Genomic DNA, 18,814 nt, shown 5'->3' on the forward strand with positions numbered 1-18,814 from the left:
TCTTGTACCAAGATTTTCCACGCAGTTTTACAGATCGTAAGAGAAACAGAATTGTGTCCTGCAGTCTTTAATCATAAAGAGCTGTCGATGCTAACTCAGTAACTGTACTTACGTGGCAATTTGTGAATAAGAAATCTTTTAACACTAAATACAGTTTCATAATTACATTTGGCATAAGTCTTTGGAACTTAGGTTAATTAAATGAAAAACAGGGTAAAGGAAACAGGGCATCCATTTACAAACTGCATCAACCACCAGCTTCCTTTACTTTTTGGTCATATTTGAAAAACTGCTAGGATGAAGTGTGTTCTTATTTGGCAGTTTTTCAAATAAAGCTATTCTTACAGCTATTGATTAGTAAAAAAAAGAATGGAAGTAACCCTCATGCCACAAAGAATGGGATTAGAACAGACAGGTCCCATACTTAAGTCACACATTCAAAATAAACTGTTTCTACCAGATTTCTTTAAGTACGGGACAAAGCCACAAAATCGTGTTCAAATCATTACTTCCAGCACCATAAAACCTATAGGAGTTCAGTCTGCAAGTCTGTCCCGTAACAGAGCAAATAAAACACTGAATTTTAATTCATCCCACAAAGCTGTGGTTCAAGATTTTAAATCTGACCTCCTCTTATCTACTTTTTGCTAATAAGACCATTCAAATACCTAAGTCATAACTCAGCACAACCTTTGCAACTATGAAGGCTTTCAGCTTGCATACTCCACATTTCTGTTAAAGAACACAGTGACTGGGAGAAGGCAACATTTCCTAACCCCTACCATACATTTCAGTATCCCTAATGAGATCTTTGCCCTCCAGAAACCAGTGACAAGACTTCCACTGACTTCAGTGGGACCAGGATTTCTGTGATATTCATCAGCCAAGTTAACTTTGCACTGTCTGTCTTCAGTGCAGAGCATTTTTTTTCTCAAAGAGAACAACAAGGAAGTTACAAATTTTATTACCCTTCTCTAGAATAAAGTCACTAACATATGATATGTGGTTAGCTATTCTGGTAACTTGGCAATGTCTTGGGATTTCCAGTGATTCAACTCTTTATTATGAATAGGAAGAAGTCTACAAAGCAGGAAGTGAAAAAGAAAAAGGACAAATAAAAAAAAGGACAAACAATGATAAGCAGTTATGTCCTAAATGGAAGTTAAAAGAACTACCAACACATTAAAAAACATAGTAAAGTGTATATTCTCTTAGCTCTAAAAGAGACAGACACAGAACTGCTGAGCATTTTGTAAATGATGAAGCACCTCTCAGGACACTGACGAAAGGCAGGAAGTGATCTATTCTGGAAGTCACAGGGAACGCTTTTTCTTCCCCAATGATGCAAAATAAATTGCATTGTTTTGATCAGACTAATGAAAAACAAACTAAGGATATGAATTGGTATCTGTTAAAATCAAAAATGCACAGTTCCTACATTAACAAAAAGATTCAAGTGCTAAAGCAAACTTAAGTATTGTTACTGACCAACAAACTAAAATTTACACACTTAGTAAAAATTGTACGTGAAAAAAATAAACACTGAGGTAGACCTCTCCCAGGCTCAATAGTTTTCCTTATAGGGCTTCAAGTTCAAAAAATTGCAATCCATGGACTAATGTGCTAGGGACAAAACTGTATTTTGCTGTTCCTGTTAACTTCTGCTTTATAACTGCATTTCCTGTGGCTGCAGGACCTTGCTGGAAACCCATGCATGACAGAGCACTGTGCTAGACCAGCAGAGGAAAGCGCTTTCTAGACAGAGCTTGCTAAACCATTGCTAGCAGTCTGCTGGGAGATGACAGAAGTCACAAGCCACACATATCCAAGTGCCACTGAGCTTACGCTGGGATCACTACTCTCATTTAACTCACTCTAGGAAAAATCTGAAGGGACTCCTGATTCTTCTGCCTGCGTTTCTAGAACAGTTCTAATAGTTCTGGGGTCCCCACTACCACCAAAAAAAAAGCAACAGTGTTATTCTAATGGTTACGCAGAACTGTAAGAAAAGTAACCTTTTCCAAAAGATGCAAAAAAACAGCAACTTGTTCTGAAATTTTGCATGTCAAAAAAAAAATCAAAAGCTTAACCATCTGCTCTCCAAATAAAAATTAAGTCATTTAAACTATTCACAAGATCATGGCTGTTCGTGCAATTTCCAGAATCTCCCAAATCCCAAACGTTCTAAAATACTGGGAAACTCAAGGATGCACTGCAACAAGAACTTCACTCTGGTCCAACACTAAAGCAGAAGTCATCATGCCCAAGAGTCACAGGATGTTTAATTTAATTAACCTTTGCAGGTCACTAAGTTTGGAGAGCAAGAACAAAAATAAACGAAACGCAGTTTATTACATGCTATTTCTAATACTGTTACCCCTTGAAAAATACTGAGGTAGCAAAAATACAGCTCATAGTACCGCCACAGCTTTCAGAACCCTCTTTTTTGTAAGAAGGCAGCTCAGAGAGGATATTTAATATTGGATATTAAATACTAATGTAGTTTATCTAAGTGAACGGAGTGTTTTAACTAAAGCTACCAATGAGGAAAATTGTACATGGAGTTGCGAAGCCAAGTTTCTTATAGCATTCTATTATAATAAAGGTACAGTTACACTACGTGGCTTGAATGCTTTTGGAGCCTACTAGTGCTTTAGCTGTACTGTTGAACAGCTGTTAAACAGAAAAAAGTGCTTCTTCCAGTACTTTTAGATGATTTAAAGAAATCAATGAAAATTAGAAGTGAGTAGAAGATATACCTTATTTTCTAGAGCATTGCTCCACTCTTTCAATAAGTTAACATGCTGCACTGCTGAGCTGGCTTCGTGTGCTTTAATTTGTTGGTTTGTTCCCTGTGACAACAAAGAATTTATACATTTTAGCCAATTCCACTTCTTTTAAACCTACAAAGAAAGAGTATATCAAGACATCGAACCAACACTACGTATTTTGGTTCACGGATGCATGTTGCAGAACTGTAGAGAGAAGGGAAATCTACTTGAGAATTTACAAAAGTCAGGAAAACATTTAATATAGCAAGTGTTTTATACAACTGCCATATATCTCCATCCAATAAACTCTATATGTCAGAGACAAAGGCGAGCAAGATTTACAAAATGAATTGTATTTCAGAGTCTTCTGTGTAGCTTTACGCTAAATAAAGCATTATAAAACTCTCGAGGCATACAAAACCTAAAATGTCCAATTCCCCAAAGCGTAATTTAAACTTGTATTTCATAAGCAGCTTCAAAAGCACTAAATTTACCCTCAGTTGAGTATTAAAGACAGATATTTAAGACAAATTCATCACTGGAAACTGCCAGCTTTATAAACTACTTTGAGAGATATTCCAATGACTAGTTTGTCATCCTAAGATGTTATCATGATAGCTCTATGATATTCAAATACACTGCCTCTGCACAACCTGTAAATGCTGTTACAAATAATCACTATATAAAAAGTTTACAGAACACACATAGATCATATACAGAGTACATAAAATGCGGACCATATTACTTTGTTTGTATTGTGTTGCATTACACCTACTTCAGTAAGTGTTTTGCAATGCAGAGTGTATTAGCATCAATGGCAGATACGCTCCAAAGAAACTGAAGAGGTTTCAATGATCCTCAAAGTATGTACTCTATATAAAGTATTAAAAATATATATGTGGATATATGTACATATATGCACACATATACATACATAAAATGAATGGCAATACATACGACATAACAGTGGGCAGGATTATAGCATTGATCAATTCTACAACTAAGAGCATTACTGTTAACGCTTAAAATGATGAATGCTCATTATTTAAAAAACTGGAAATACCTGCTGGAAGTAGTTTATTGAGAAGTGTTGCTACTTACAGTTCTTGTCTCTTTAAGCTATCATGGACTAACAAACGAATGATACTATCTGATAAACTCAATTTTTTCCTGTCAACAGTTTCTGAAATTTCCTGAATAATCCTTTCATTATATAAGCATACAAAATCGCTACGATATATGCTATAGGGAGCAGAACATTACAAGTGATTGGAATACTACTTCTGAATCCAGTGTTGGATTTTATTTTTATCAACATCACAGGGAGCGCTAAGATTAAAATCTAGAACATTTTTAAAAATAGATTTTCAGCTATACTTTGATTATACACCTATGTGCACATAGACATGTGAATGCACATAATACATGTTTTAAATAAGCTCATCTATGTTTAAGCTTAAGATTAAAAATGCTAAGACAAACAAATGAAAGAAAATATAAACATACCTAGGTTAAGAAAATACTTTCATAGGAACAAGTGAAGTTACTGGTTTACTTTCTGAAGAACAGAAGTGACATTACTCTTATTCTAACTTACTAAGTTCTTCAAATATGTCAACCTCCCTGTTTCAACAAAGATGTACCTAACAACTGAACTCTCAAAGCATTAAAGGAACGTATGAGTTTTTTATATCATTTACTTTTAAAATGGAAAAAAACAATCATCTGATGCTTAATCATTTGGTGCAACTGGATGACTTTTTCTTAACCAAGACTAGAGAAGTCCAGAACTTTCACGTCAAAGAGTTAAGTTCTACTTGCAGACTTTCATCAATTGGGAAGTATAATTGTTATATACTGACCTGAAATGTGCAGCCATAACGCTTAAAACTACAGGTACTTGGGGCATTAATACATTCTGACAAATGTGCATTCAACTGCAATAGGAAAAAAATGTGAGTTTTGGCAAAAGACGTTTGCATGATAATGCTCAAAACATAAAGGGCACAGGTTATCAGATTTGTAGTGTGCCATTTGCAGAACATACAATACACGTGTGTATATTTTCTCCAGTCTGAACTAAAGTGCAAATACTTTATATACACATGTAAACCACACGCACATGCCAATACAGTATACAGTGTGATACATTTAATATACAGTGAAACTTCTACTAAAGACTATTTCAATAAGCAACCCAGTTAAAAAAGCAAACAAGAACAGTCTACAATTATTCATATTATTTCATTTGACTTTAATGATAATGACTAATCTTTGCTCACCAAGTGATTTTTACTGGTGTTCTGGTTAAGTCTTAAGATCAGTTTCACTGTAGCAAAGTACATCTTTTCTAACTCTAATTGCACAAGGAACCAATTTTTCAAAACATAACATGCAATTCTCAGTGCCAAAATTAATGGTTATATTACACAAAAAAGACTAAACAAGTACTGCATGAAACAGACAGTTTTATAGTAGGTACAGTTAAGTAACTTTTTAAAATGCAGTACACGGGACTAAAACTGATTAGTAAAATGCCTGCATTTTTCACAGATTGAGATTTATTCCAGTATTTTGGATTATTATGAACACAGACCACTTTTCATTTCAAAATAAATCAATTCACAGAAGCATATGCATACATACAGACAACAGCCATTGCAGCACAGAGGGCAGCAGCTGGATGCAAACTGCCTAAAAGTTGGAGCAAAGAGCCATTTTTGCAAAGGATAGAGCAACAAACACCCTCTCTTCAAAAAGAGGATCTGCAATTTGTATTTCCCACAAAGCAGACAGGAGCTAGAGTCTAGCTCCTCAGCTGGTACCACTCTTTTGGCTTTTAAGATGTCATGTGAAATTCCCACACAATAAGTCCCATATGACTCAGCTCATCCACCTCCAAGGAAAGAAGGGGTGAACCAACTCTGCTTTGAACCTGTAGCTCTGGAACAGACAGGACAGGCTTTACAGTCTGATACCGAGATGCAGTCAGTCACTCATCTCTGATATACACCTATTACGTTTCACTATGTGTAGAAATTCATACTGTAGTTTCAAAAGAAACACACGGTTCAGAAAAAAGACCAAATAAGAACGAGACATGTGGTATAACAGGTTTACTAGAATGCCACATTTTCAATTTCTCCAAACTAGAAGTCTGCCAAAGAGTTATGAATTAAACATGAAAAGCTGCCATTTATTCTACAGTTAGATAGTCACTTTTTGTACACTACAGAATTTTCTCAAACTGTTAGGCAGGCATTTTTCCATTTTCGGCATTAGAATTGTTGTTCCTAACCATGCAGCTAAGTTATATATACACATATATATGTACACTGACGGGATCAGAAAAAAATTAAGCAACATGTAACAACGGATGATGCAGGGCAAGATTCAAGTTCTAATTCTACCAATGGTTTCAGAACTCATTTCTGGCTATATGTACTATGAAGTGATAAAGCCTGGGTTGATGTCATGCAAATTAGTGGGACAATTCTCTTTAGCAGTAATATACCTCTTCACAAAATAACTGCTCAAGATTTAAGTATGCGTGAGTGCTCCAGAACCAGGGTCTAAACTCAGAAGTGTTTAATTCAGAAACTCGCTGACAGAATTGGCCCAGGATATATACTTTCTCTTTTCTTAGCAGTTTAACTTCTGTTAATCTAACATACATGTTATATTTCTTTATCCTAAGGGAAAATGCTGCCCATGTTTGGGAGGCACCTTGGGTACTGTGATATATGATTAATAATTTACAAGTTTAACTGAAAAAAAAATCCAACCGAGGAGGTATAAGTAGAAAGAGAAGCTGACATCCTCAGATCAGAAACTTGGCTTTCTTTAAATGAGGTTTACAGAGTGCTGAAGACTTAAATAAGCTCTTCCCCATCCTCAAAGTTCTATTTGAGGAAAAAAGTTAACGTACATCTACTGACAGAAGCTACTTATACCTGCTTATTTATAAGAACACAGATCTGTTCAAAGACGACACTTCATGTGTTTGGGTTTTTATTTTGTTTGCTTGCTTTAATCTGGTCTATATTATCACTGTAAGTCTCTATGCATTAAGAGAAATTTTTATGCATTGTTGCATCTGGCTGTAGGCATGTTGTATTCATGTTACCTTGTACGTCATGCTAATTCTCCAAGCATTTGTTATTTTTTCCCCAAATTTAATAACCTTACTTTACATTTTTCCATAGAATGATTCTGCTTTCTAGCAATTCACTTATATTTTTCTAGCCTTTATTAACTCTTGTCAATGTGCACTAAACTTTCATTCACTCATTCTATTTTAATAGAGACAAACTATCACTACCCTGAGATGCTGCTCTGTTGTGCTCAACAAATCCTTTAGACTAGGGTAGGGTGGAGGGGGGATGCTGTTAAAAAAAAGCAGGAGAGACATGCGCTAGTCTTGAGTAAGCCAAGTGTAATATAGACACAAAACTAAGAAATTATTTTTTAAGTAGTTTTCCAATAAATCATTAAAGATACTTGAGTGTTATCACACTTAACTGTGTGGTAGAAAAAGCTTTTCTTTAGATCTCACATTTTAATAAAGGAAATGGCTTCTGGCAAAATTCTTGCGAGATCTTACTAAAAAGATATTTGATTTTCCAGCACAACACTGGGCAAGACTTCTTACCTCGCTCCTCATGAGTGTCTTAACACTACATTTATGAGGACATGAAACCATGACACATGGGCAGTCTGTATCTTCATGTTTCTACAGAGGAAAAAGCAAACAAACCACAAATCAGCTTGTACTCTGAAGTTAATGAGCACTTACCTGCAAAGAAAAGCATCCTACAATAATTATACACTTTTTTTTCCCAACATTAATCCTAATTGTGCAGAGTTACAGAACTGCAATTGCCGAAACATCCTTTTATGTTTTTGATAGATTCTGAGCCAAAAATAAAGATTTTCTTGTTTTTTTCATTAGAGTAAATCTACTTGCTTACTATTTTGTTTTTACTCAGGAGGAATGAAACAATAATTAAAATCATTTTTTCTCCCCCAAGAATTACTCACAAAAATCAAGCACCTTTAAGAGCGAATAGAACCACTGCAGATGCCTTTTTTAAAGAATATACAGTGCATGGAAAAGCTCTCCAACAACATGCATTGCACCATCTCAGATAAGCTTTCCCTCCTATATAAGGATATTTCCCTTCCAATGGTTTTCTAACTTTTATTCCCAAACATCTGATACTGAGTCTCATTGCTATACATCCAAAGTTCAAAGAGATGAAATTTATCACACTGCTAGGCAGGCATTTTGATCTGAACCTAGCTGATGACAGATACCTTAGTATAGCTGTCAAACCAAAACACCATAGAAAGGGAAGAAAATCAGGCCCAGTCTAACTGAATTTGCATTTCTTCTCAGTTTTTCTCAGCAAAATGAAAAATCTGGAAAAAAAGTTTTCATTTTGTGTCAAGGAAAGGTCCCATTCAACTTGAAACAAACTGTTTCATTTCTGGTACTTAAGAAAAGCAAAGGAAACAAAGGTTTAGATTTATAAGCCCACTAGAAAAGCAAGATGACGTAGCGTGCCACTTTTGCCCAGTACAGATGTCTATCTTTGAAACAAAACCAAGACAATGGAGACGCAAGCTCTGAGATGTGAAAGGTCTTGGTTCAGAGCTCAGTCATAAATCTGTGAGCATCGGAGAATGTATACGTCCTCGGTTTTAAAAGCAGATCGGGCATGCCGTTCTGCGTGAAGCAAGTCCATCCTGCGATCCCTCTGACTTGCACTACCTCAACTTGGTGTAGCGTGCACAGCCAGAGACAGAAAGCAAGAAAGCCTAGGTTGCTTCTTAGCCAGACAGCCAGGACAGCCTCCTGAAACGTGGAAGGAGCTAGGTTCAGGCCTACCCCAGCAGGACATGGTTACCCAAACAGGCTCGGTGCTAGCACAGTCTGAAAACACCTCTCCCCAGAATAACTTTTGTCACAGTGACTGCAGTATTCTTTTGATAAAGAACAGCTTTAGGACCTTATCTTCTGACAGACTTAAGAAGTGGACCTGGACCCCACTCATCCTGAGCACATACGTTGCTGTGTTGAAGAGACATCACACACTACCATGCAGCTCTGGGAGCCTACTGTGCTACAAACTTCTCCAATTGTTTGGCAAATACAAAATTTAATATATATATATATATATATATATATATATACACACACACACACAAACACACAAACTCCCTTCTAACATCCTTTCCCTAATTTTAGCTCTCTTTAACCTACCTAAGCTTTCTGACAAAGGTTATGAAATAAATGCTGAAAGTTCCCTCACAGCTGATAACAAAAAGGCCCCGTGCAACTCACTGACAGCCCTCTCTCCAGCTCCTCTCCCAAGGCCCACCCAGTGAAACCAGTGACCTCAGGATACACCAGACTAATCTCATTCCCGTGGCAGAACCTCTTCCCACCAACCAGCTACATTCACATGCTGCCAAGCACACAAAACCTAAAACCAAGGCAGCACATCACTTGGGTAGCACCACAATGAGGAGCATCGAGCACAGGTGAGGGAAGGCAGGATATTAACACAGCTCTCTAGAGAAGCTGAGGCCACATTAGGGACATATGTGGCCCCAAGAGCAGCAACAAGGGAGCAAGGTCTCATGCCTACCCCAGTGGCTGGCCCAGCCAGTTCAGCTCTATTTCCAACTACTGACTGAAGTTCAGATTGCCTTGGCAGGGGCAGGGAGGTAGCAAAGAGCCTAGGCACCAAGTAATGCTGTCCTTCCAGATCTATATCATAATACTACCCAACTATAAATTTTATAGGACAAACATTCAACTAACTTTGTGGATTATCCATCAAAAAAATATAGTAATTCAGAAGGATTTCAGGTTACTAGTTCATTTTAAATTACAGTACGGAGGAGGTAGATTTGTGACAAGAAAAAACTTTAATTTCTTTCATTTGAACCATATGCAAAAAGTTAACTCACCTAGCAACAGTACAGGCAAGACAAATGCAATCTAAAAAAAGTGAACTAACTTTGTTAACTAGAGAGTCTGCCTTCAACAACGGGGATTTCCTACCCCCCAAGATCATGGGATTCTATGAAGACACGAACCGTATGTACTCCGGTAAAATTATTTTTGTTTCCATTTGCATACCTTTTTTCTCAGTACGCTCCCTCTATCTCCATTTTCAGTTCAAGTCACTGAGACCTGCTTCAGTCATTATTACGTTAAAAAAAAATTAGGCTACAGAAGCTAGAGATGAACTCAGCCTCTGGGTGACAAAACTCTAATAAGTCAAAAGGAGCCTTTCATTCAAATGTTCGGTCTCATTAAGCTTCTAATTCTCCTCATTACCAAAGTACAATGAGGTAACACAATCAGGTCATTAAAGAAACAACAGCAGCAGCATTTTTATAATCACTGAATTTTTGAAAATCTAGGCAAGGATCTGGAGAAGATTTTGGAGGAGAAGAACAATTACTTGATTTACAACTATTATTTTCTGTACTTCAGTGTAATATGTCATTCTTGTTTCCAACATGAATACATTAAAGGTGAATCATTGAGTTAAAAACTGGTAGAAAAACTAGTCTCAGCTTCTGAATATCTTGAAAGCTACCACTTGTTCAAAGATTTCATAAGCGTTAAATCCACCAATATCTGATAAAAGAGATTTCTGAAACTAAAAGAGTTTTATGTTCCTCAAAAGGTAAGGATGATTTCAGACTCAAAAATTTAACAGTGATAACTGCATTGCCCCAATAAAAAATCAATTGTCTACAAGGAACCCATGAGCATGTTGGTTAGATATGGAAAACCAGTTGCATAACAAGACACATCTAATACTCACTGATTCTGTCCATTAAGACTGAACACATTTTTTAGTGTCATTCTTTGTCTATTATCAATTCCCAATCTAAAGAAAATTCTGGGAGAATACCAGCCATAATGTAATTAAACACACTTTCACATTTGCACGTGCAAGAATAAAAAAGGTACATACAATATTCTTTGCCCCCCCCCTTTTTTTTTTTAAACATCTCAACCACCTAATGCTAGGTAATTGCACAATTACTAATTGTACCGAACCTTGCAAATATACACTGAAATATGTTAAAGACAGATACTTCCAAACTTGGCAAGATTCTGCCTATGCTTTTTTGTAACAACATATCTGAGCAAAGAATGCTTCTCATCATTGTGAGGATTCACTTAACAATATACAAGAACATAGATATCTATAGATATGACCACTCTTAGTATACTAAGAGGGCTGAAATCTGAGACTGTCAAATTATAGAAACTATCAAATTATAGAAATTAGGTAAATAAAATGAGCTATCATAATTACAGCAAGAGAGATTCAGCATAAAATATGGGAAATAACACACATTCAGCTTACAATTCTATCTGTAAAAAAAAGTATGGCGCTCTCATTCTCTGCTCTGTACTTAGTAATTCACAACAGGCTGCTTATCAGGCAAGCTACTTATATGCCAGAACAGCAGGAATTTGGCCTAGGCCTGTCCTGTACCATTAGTGGTCACACTAAGACATTCTGTTACCACATTGCTGCCTTCCTTCCTCTCCTAACAGTTCACAATGTACCCAAGAAGGGTTAGACAAAAAAGATGTTATTTCTCCAGTCAATAGCTAATGCTTATGTATTTCCAGTATAACATTTAACTGTTGTGATAGGAGTTAGATTTATTATATCAATTTAAGCAAAAGAGAAAAGCAAGGCAGAAGTTACTGTAGTATCATTATCAGGCAGTGAATCTAATTTACTTATTTATTTTTTAATGTGCAGTATCTGAACATCAGAACTAAAACAGAATACATTTCTCAGTCACCGCAGTAGCTGGTGCCTTCACAGCAAAAAAAAAAAAAAAGGTATTCTGAAAGACAGCCTATTTTCTGTTTTGAGTTACTAGGTCTGAGAGGACAATACTGTATTGGCAGTTAAACATAACATGAAGAGTTATTTCTCCATATTAACATATGGAATCTTGAAACAAGAAAATACCGCACCTGCAACATAATCATTGGGACTTGGCTTTTACAGTATTTACAAGTTGCCTCCCGGTATTTACAGGTCTTCTCTACGTGGTCTGGCAAATCTTTTCTTAGTATTTTTTCTTTGCAATCAGCACGAGGACATGCAAGTTCTTCAAATTGACAATCAGTTTTCAAATGCATCTGGAAGATGAAACAAAGTCAAGCCAACTAAGTTTTGTGCATTTCTTCTCTCCTTTGAAGACATCCCATGTTAAACAACTTCAGAACCAAAGTAACCTTAGGACCAAAGTAAGCAAAGTTACCTTGTGCGCTTTAAATACCCACACAGCTCACTGCAGACTGCTGTATAACCATTCCTTCTGACTGTTAAATTACTAGATTACTGTTATGCCTTTGTGAAACAAAGCTGCAAGTTCTATATGAGTCTGGTGAAGCCAAAGGTTACACAACTCCATGCATAAACCACCACTTATGTCAGAGGATTAGCATTGGTAATAAAAATAAAAGAAACACACCAAAAAATTCACATTTTTAAGGTATACATTAGGATTTTTCCCAATTTTTCTTTTTTTAGTTCTCTCTCTAGTTCCTGTTTTGCACTTTTACATTTCAGAGCTTTAGTGTCACACAACCACATTATTTTTTACCACAATCCCTCTTAGCATATCAAAAAGATGATTTCCAAAACAATCTAACTCTGTTCCAACTTTATAAATAAGCAGATTAATCACCAGTGTGAGCAAGACACTGGCCAGGGTTTTCATTTGCAAGATTTCTTCTCATTCTTTAACTCAAAAGAAGGCTTATGACTATGTTTGATTACTTACCAGTAATTGACCCAGAGACAGTTGTTCTTTGCAGCCCTTGTTTTCATTTCTGCAGTATATCTGAAGGGCAAGAAGTTCTCTCCTGCAACAATTATCCTTAAACACCTGAAGGGAAAAAATCAAATAAGATCAAAGGCCATTTCGTCTTAGAAACTTAAAACCCTTCAAGAATATGCAAGTTCAAAGAAAGAAGTCGTGCAATTCAGCTACAGCAATGTCATTTAATTTTAACCTTATGTGCCAAAAATAAAACGCTACCATTCAATTCTTCTTAATGTGCACATCACAGATTTCTCTACTGTGAAGCAGCCCAGTGACAGAAGATATTTGGACAGATACTCTACTATTATTCCACCTTTACTATAAATACAGTAAAGGGGAAGGTAAAAGAAAAGATTATGATTTTGGCTATTTGTTTGCCCATAGTAGGTGTAAACTAGAACTCTTCATGTTATTTGGGAAGCTAGTGTATTAGATACAATACCTTAAGACCAAAAAAAAGAGTTGAAACAGTGGTTTAACGAGAGGATTTCAAGGAAGGCAGTCACACAATGACCAGCCTGGTTTGTTTGAACACCTATTTACACTTCTCTGATAATACATACTTATAGAAATTCTAAGGTCTTAGTTCAGAGGAGGTTTACTATTTCACTGATAAGGCAGCTTTAACCATCTCTCCATTTTGATGTTTGTAAGCCTTTCCAGCATTTTCGTCTATAATAGAACTGCAAGAAGTTAGAAGTAGAGAGCTAAGGGGGTTAGACTTTGTACCTTTCACACATGATATCCTGTTAAAAAAAAAAATCTGTTTCAGAGACAATGTAATGACGCTACCAAGAAGCCCTATTGCTAGGGGCAGACACTGGGAAAGAGGACTTGATGCCGTTATGGCTATTCTTTGCTGTTCTTAAGTGCAAACTGAATGGATAGAAACTTCTAGTTAGTTGAAACTGCATCCATGGACATTTAGAAATACCAAAGACCAAGTCCAACCATGACTACTTTACTGATAAATGGGGTTTTGTGAAACGTATCCCTACAGCTTACGCAGTAACTACGGAACTGTTCTGCATGCCAGCATTTAATAACAACAACAGCACTGTCCACAGTGTCTATGAACCTATTCCCAGTATCAGTAAAGACAAAAATACTGCAACCAATCTGACACAGGTCACTGATTTTTATTTACTTTTCGAATGCACATGTGAAGTTTAATGAATCAACAAATCTCATTTAAATAACCAGTTTTCAGCACTGCAGGTCATCCCCCCCTCTTAAGTAATACACAGTGCTACTAGGCACAGCTTTGCCAACTGAAGTTAAGATAAGAAGATGATTCTTGAAGTTTTGCCAAGACTGTCTAAAAGCTCTTTAATAATTTTGGACACCAACATTCTGTGGGAAGAGACAGGTTTCCAGTTTCATGAAAATCACCATCTGACTTGAACACTTCGTCTAACATTTAATATATGCTGCCCTTCGCGTCATCCTCCTATTTTAAAGATATTTGAACTTTCATCATAAATGTACATATTTATGTGTATTGGGAGCTAGAAAGCCAGAGCTGAAATGATGAATAAAGTAGACATCGTGATTACTGGTTTGAGCTCCTCGGAAGCCCATCCATGTCAAAACTGAATTAAGCACTGTTCAGAGAACTACTCTGCGTTAAGACAAGAAGAGATTGATGTACCCACCATCATATTCTTGAAAATGGTTACTATTAGAAGCATTTATTCAGGCAGTAAAGACTACTGACACAAAGAATTTACTGAACACTTCTCAGAAGAGTCTAATGTAAAAAATGCATAAAGTCAAAAAGAATTTTCTCTACCCTCAACCCTTCAGAGGCAAGACAAAGTTTTCTTGTGAAATACAATACAGAGATTATCAGTGAAGTAACTTATCCAAATAAAGTCTCCGATTCTATTACACTCACTGTAACTCCACAGTTTTGTTTCCACTGTGGTTCACAGAATACCACCATGTAAAACAGAATTAGTCAACAAGCAGACATGATCTAGAGCCAAATCAGGAGTAAGGTTTGCTTAGACCTGTCACAGCCTCTGCATACCTACAGTAGATGCAATATTTGTCACTATCATCCCAGCTGATGAGAGAACTGCAGTATGTTGCTGCAGCTTCCAGCTATGAAAAGAAGATACAACACCTGGATAGAGCATTAGGAATGAAGCCAGCACAGTTTTCTGCCATGTAGTTAACAGCAAAAATAAGCTGCCTTCCTAGATAAAATACATAGCTTAGATTGTAGAACAAAACTATGTTCTGTAAATAGCTTATTAGGCTTATGAAATAATTGTCACAAAAAACTTAACATATCTTATGTTTGCTATGCAATTTGATACTTTGAAGAAGAAATAATTTTAACAATACCTTGTCTTTCACTATGCTTTCTTGACAGGCTGTACATTTTGGACTCGAAGAACTGCGGAGAAAAAAAAGCTGTATTTTAACTCAACTGAATTTTACAGTATAAGAACTTCAGATTAATAGGCATTTTACTTAGTTAAGACAGTTCAATGCTTTTTTTTTTTTAACTGTTAAAAGTGAATACAGTTTATTATAATGAGATAACATGATGTTACTTCAAAAATTTGGAACAGTCTGGCATTCCCAAGGCAATAAGACCACCATGATGCCTCTGGACACCTGCACAGTGGTTTTCTTCAAGTCATCAAAATTCATCCCCTATTTTAAAAGCCTGCACCTGATCCACAATTCTTGTTCCTTCTCTATCACTGCAAACAGGCAAAATATTGCATCTTTCAATTACCCAGATGTTTTTCAAACAACACACAATTAAACTTTACTCTCTCTGACAGAGAATTTTAAATATTTTTACCATAAAAGGATACGTGTCCATCTCTCTCAAATCTGTCCTGGTTTTAGTAGCTGTTACAGTTCCCTGCTCCCTTTATCTAGTACAAATCCCTTTATTTCTTTGCAGCTACCTCTCCCCCAAGTAAAATGGGGATAACCATACTGATCTCCCTCATAAAGCACTGAGATCTGTGGATGAAAAGCACTATTTAACAGCTCGGTAAGTTCTTTTGTAAAGCATCTCACCAACAGACTGTGCAAATTGCTGCTGTTTGCAGCATTGCAGATCAATGTAGAAGATTGAATTGATATAATTATTTTATATAATCAGTATAGTTCAGTATAGTTATTTCAAATCACCTCACTGGCTTCTACTCATTGAAGTGACCATTCTATATGTCTTAATGTATTTTTGAGCATCTTCACTGTCTTGTAGCCTCAATATCTGTGATATTTTTCTTAGATAGAAACAAAAAGAAAGGAAGGGAGGGAAACTAATCTACTTGAGCGCATATAGTGTTCAATACAATGTCATCATTTCCTCGCTTTTACTGAATTCACTCAAGCACTCTACTTGCTCTTTTAAGCTACAGCTGCATATTGAGCGGACTTTTTTTTTTTGTTATCTACACTGACTCCCAGTTCTTTGTCCTCAAATAACCCTGGAAAATAACCTGCTAGCATGTAATCAGTGTGCACAGCAGCATACCAACACTGAACAAAAAAATTGGTGCCAGATACAGGAACAATTTAAACTTATTTTGCTTCCTGTTTTATGGCACACTTTTTATTTGTTAAAAAACAAACTATAAATTTAATTTTAAAGGATTTGTTTGCAACAGGCACTTAAATATGGTGAAGTAACTACAATGACAGAGTAGCGTGGTAGATGGCCTTACCCATGTGTTCTTTTCAATAACAGACTGGTTAAAAAAACAGGAAGGTAAAATTACACATATTCTAGCTGCACTGTAATAAGCACATGTGCATGTCTCGCAGCAGGGAAGGAAAACTGCCCAGATTCCAGCAGTGCCAGAATCCTTACTGCTTAGATTGTTAAGGGTCTGCTCTGTCCATCTGTACACATCCAAGCATGCCAGGTGTTTGCTTTTCTGCAGTCACTGCTATTAACCATGTAAGAGCCTTCCAAAACATACATTCAGAAAGAAATAACTGCATTTCTTAAAACAAGCTACACCTTAACTGAAAATGTGTATTGAAAGAAAAGCCTTTTTTTTCCCCCCTCCTCAATTTGGCATGCTGTGGCATAAAACCTACAGGAGCTGATCAGTGAGCTGCAGGCACTGGTATTTCCCCGTACAGATCTTATTCTTTATCACATGACAGGGTAACGTAGTGTCCTACAACCTCTTTTGCCATATTGCATGTATTCTTAATTTGCACCTTCCCAAGCTTACAATATCTCCAAGTGAAATATAGCCTACTGTCTAGAATTAAAATGGTTACAAGAAGTAAATGGGAGATCACCAAGAGCTTCCAAAGACAAATCCTCTCTAGATTAGTAGTCCTATATGTAATGTCCAGCGAGCTCATTTTGTTCTGTACCTCTGCTTTCCCAGGAGTAAATGGAAGTATTGACTGCTTATTTACACCAGGAGATTAAAGCTTGGACAACGGTCTCCAAATATCAGACCAAGTGTCAAAATCACACTGCTGAATACAATCTCTGGCAATGCACCAAAGTTGAGAGGCAAAGAAATATACTTCCGTTGATGCATAGATATTTCTTAAAAGCTAGATACTCCTTTTTCAATAGCCACACTTTTATTCTTACCTACACTGGCAAAGATTGCATCTCTCAACATTTATTTTTATGTCCGCAACATACACTCACATATTCTACACTCTGGACCAAACATCTCAGCAACAGAGCAGCCAGCATCCACAAAACAAAAAGCCCCAGGCCACAGATGTAGAATGCTTGTGGAGCTTCATTTCCCCATAAGACGAGACATTTACCCAAGGGTCCCACCACTCAATTGCAAAGACAGGTCCACAGGTAGGTCAGGTACTATCACCAATGAGCCTCTGCAGGCTCACTTCCTCACACAGCCACAGCTCCAGATTATTAAATGGGTTCTAGACCAAAATAGCTACCCAGTCTACACTCCAGGCAATGCAATTTTTACTTAATTTAACACTGCATGGAATTAAAACACATTACCAATAGTTTCAACAATATTTATGGAAAGTTTAATTCATCTTCACCCAGCAGAGAACACAAATTACTGTGCCAGCATATAGATAAGAAATAAGCAAGCAAACAACAAGATGAAGTCTACTTCCAGCCCCAGGCATTAGCTTAATGTATGCATAGAACTATGGTGGTGTTCATACTGTTTTCAGCAGTTCACAAGTTTTAAATACGTTTCAGTATGAGAAGAGTTACCTTAGCAAGACATTCATGCAGGTCTCACAGAATCTGTGTCCACATTCAGTCTGTTTAGGATTGCATAAGATGAGGTGACATTTTTCACATTTATACTTATCCTCCACAGCATTTACAAATTTCTCTTTGTAGCCGCCTTGCTCTGGAACATAAATTGATGCTGAAGGACTGCGATCGGGATTGGCCCTTTGTTGTACCATTTCTACAGATAAAGGAGGTTCTGTCTTCTTACTGGCATCCATGCTCTAAGATAATTTCTGTGAAGAAATAAAATAAGAAAACCTCTGAGAAATGAAGGCTTTTTCCATTTAAATAAAACAAAACGTATCCAGCATCCGACAGACTATGTAAAAACAGAAAGCGCTAAGAAAGGAGTCTCCACACATCACGCACACAATACACATATAAAGTAAACACATCTGCATAGGTGTATTAAGCTTCACAACTCCATAAAGCATTCTACATTTTTAAAGGCTCTAGAAGGTGAAGAATTAAGCCCTATTCCTGAAAGGATAGCCTTAGTTATCTGTGGGCATTGCTCTGGGAACAAGAAGGAAGAGTTCTTTTTATTCTTCTATCCCTGTCACTGAAAAACATCAGTAATATTGAAGTCGTACCATTAGAGGAAGCAGCAGGGTGTGCGGATGACAATGTGTGCTGGTACAGTGCCATGCTCAACTTTGCTCACATGCTACTGCAAAAAGCACACAACCACTACTCTCCTACACGGGTATCTGGAACCTACACAGCTCCATTGCCAGCTTCTCCTGTCTATCTCATGCAACAGCAATGTATAAGACGCACCGTTCTAAGCCTGTTTTAGAACAAAACATCAGGTTTTTACTCATTAAACAGCTTTCCAACCTCTTCATCATACATTCTCACATGAAGAGAGCAGGTGACACAACTCTAATTGGCAGATGAGATAACGTCGACATAACATGGCCAC

The 18,814-nt window shown here is 36.8% G+C and overlaps 1 protein-coding gene across 19 annotated transcripts in view; it reads right to left on the reverse strand.

Annotated features, from left to right (window-relative positions):
• Positions 1 to 18,814, reverse strand: part of TRAF3 (TNF receptor associated factor 3) — a 70,997-nt gene that overhangs the window by 14,183 nt on the left and 38,000 nt on the right. For 15 of the 19 annotated variants that reach the window (XM_040557267.1, XM_040557266.1, XM_040557264.1 and 12 more), the window contains 7 exons: positions 17,866 to 18,122; positions 15,009 to 15,060; positions 12,615 to 12,719; positions 11,800 to 11,967; positions 7,423 to 7,503; positions 4,634 to 4,708; positions 2,760 to 2,852 (listed from right to left, as the gene is read on the reverse strand). In XM_040557267.1, coding sequence (XP_040413201.1) covers positions 2,760 to 2,852; positions 4,634 to 4,708; positions 7,423 to 7,503; positions 11,800 to 11,967; positions 12,615 to 12,719; positions 15,009 to 15,060; positions 17,866 to 18,107 — 816 coding nt within the window. In that variant the 5' untranslated portion in view covers positions 18,108 to 18,122. Of the gene's footprint in view, positions 1 to 2,759; positions 2,853 to 4,633; positions 4,709 to 7,422; positions 7,504 to 11,799; positions 11,968 to 12,614; positions 12,720 to 15,008; positions 15,061 to 17,865; positions 18,123 to 18,482; positions 18,680 to 18,814 lie in introns of all 19 variants that reach the window. The other 4 variants (XM_040557278.1, XM_040557280.1, XM_040557279.1 and 1 more) reach the window with 2 other exon arrangements.

The sequence above is a fragment of the Cygnus olor genome, chromosome 5 (genome assembly GCF_009769625.2).
Source record: "Cygnus olor isolate bCygOlo1 chromosome 5, bCygOlo1.pri.v2, whole genome shotgun sequence".
Classification (NCBI taxonomy): domain Eukaryota; kingdom Metazoa; phylum Chordata; class Aves; order Anseriformes; family Anatidae; genus Cygnus; species Cygnus olor.